The 1,820-nt window shown below is 42.6% G+C and overlaps 2 protein-coding genes across 2 annotated transcripts in view; both read right to left on the bottom strand.

The window, feature by feature from the left end:
* PHALS_15173 (uncharacterized protein) overlaps nucleotides 1–593 on the bottom strand; it is a 595-nt gene extending 2 nt beyond the window's left edge. The window contains exon 1 of the mRNA XM_024719903.2: nucleotides 1–593. This exon is cut by the window's left edge and continues 2 nt beyond it. Coding sequence (XP_024585155.1) covers nucleotides 40–249 — 210 coding nt within the window. The 5' untranslated portion in view covers nucleotides 250–593 and the 3' untranslated portion in view covers nucleotides 1–39.
* On the bottom strand, nucleotides 593–910 carry PHALS_06588 (Fido domain; the record flags this gene model as incomplete). The annotated part of the gene is made up of 1 exon (XM_024719904.1): nucleotides 593–910. One exon carries the CDS (start codon nucleotides 908–910, stop codon nucleotides 593–595), a length of 318 nt encoding a protein of 105 aa, XP_024585156.1.
* Nucleotides 911–1,820: the final 910 nt, after the last annotated feature.

The raw sequence follows: 1,820 nt of genomic DNA on the forward strand, positions 1-1,820 counted from the left end.
TGCAAACGGCGACTTGGACGAGTCTTGATATCATTCGATTCAACGTCGTTGGCACCAATGGACGTGAAAGTGCATGCGACGAACGTCACAATGACGAAGGCTTTCAAGATGCCGAAGTGCATGATGCTTACAATGTAAATGCTCTTCACGGAAGAAATTGACGAATGTTTGCAGCACAAACGAATTCATTGCGTTTGGTTGTAAGGTCTTGACCATGAAATGATCGTAATGGTGTCGTTGACAGATCATGAAGATTCACGTTGCGACACTATTGGTGGATAGGCTACATAGGAGCATTTAACAACGTTACTTCGAGGTAGAAATGCCGTAAACATGCAACTGGATGTTTGTCGTCACTTCGACAGCTTCGTCTTTCCAGTCTATCGTTGTTAATGGACCATGAACCATCCTCTAGAAGCTTCAGCTAAGAACGTAGGTGTTATTTAGGAAGAGATATTGTAATTTGAAACTACATTGACGAGTATTCTTGACGTAAAGAAAGCAACCGTGACTGGCGAGTCTATTGAAGGCTAGTGCAGAAGAATAACACTATCTTCATTGCTTTTCCTGAGGTTCCACATGTTGCTATGTCCTATCTGCAGCTCGGAACAAAAGTGGAAAGCCTATTAATTAGCAATGCACCACGTCCATTCTCTTCGATAAAAGGGTGGATTCGTTCTTCGAGTGACCGTTGTGTCTGGCGCCTTTTAGTCATCAGTCTCTCAGTAGAGTTTTTGCCCGTAATATCAATCTTCTCTGAGAGAAAGTTACGATAGATCCGATATCCGACCGCGAGATCCGTTCGAAAGACACCTGCTTGTCCACTTAAAGTGAAAAGATGACGCTCATGCAGTGCAACAAGCTGCTTCTGTGTGATGACTTTCGAAGTAGCGTGAATTCTCTCATTCATGACATCAAGGCGAGCTTTTCGAGAATAATTTCGCGAAGCAAGTCCATCATCCCTCGAAGGTTCGTGAGTAGCACCAATAACATAAGTTTCACGAATTTAACTATTGACCGTACTTTTTGACTCATCACAACATCAGCTAGCTCAATTATGCGCCATTTTCATATTCCAGTCGCTTTTAAATCCGAGCACCAGTTCAGATGTGGGAAGAAAAACACAAACAAGTGGTTGATCAAACGTTCACCTCTTTTCAAAGATGCATCTTGACGAGTCAGTTTGACATCTGGATGGGTGACAATGATTTCAACGGACATCTCTTTCAGGACTCAGATAAGTGGGTTCAATACCATTGAGGTGTTGGGGCAGTTTAAAAATACCAGACGCGATCCAAGGCAGTGAGTATATCCTAGAACCGTGATTCTCACTAACTACTTCACTTTATCCTCAATCACTCAGACTTTTCGATGCTACGAGGAGATGTCTACATCTATATAACGTATTTGTCGGTGAAATAATGAAAAGGGGGCACAACAATCACGAACAAAAGAAGAGTTTCAAAAAAAGTGAACACATATTGAAGAACATTTAATCAGTAGTACGCTACCGAGACATGATATACAGCAATCAAGTAGTTGGAAACGTCTGAGGAGCCGTTCGTGGTGGACCGTCAGCACCAATGGTAAGTTTGTAGGTACCATACGCTCCGAGTGCAATAAGAAGACCCATTCCTGCCATCTTGGCAACTTTCTTAAACTTCTCCATTTTCGTCTTTGGAAGTTTAGTATACTCTTTCATAGCTTGCTTTAACGTCTTCGGATCCAGGTCTAATTCTTTCATATCTTTCACGTAGTTGGCGGACAAAGTCTTGGCTCTTGCTGTAACATCATCTGCACCACCTCCCGCTGCTTTGGCT

The sequence above is a fragment of the Plasmopara halstedii genome (genome assembly GCF_900000015.1).
Source record: "Plasmopara halstedii genome assembly, contig: Scaffold_3060, whole genome shotgun sequence".
Taxonomy (NCBI): Eukaryota; Oomycota; class Peronosporomycetes; order Peronosporales; family Peronosporaceae; genus Plasmopara; species Plasmopara halstedii.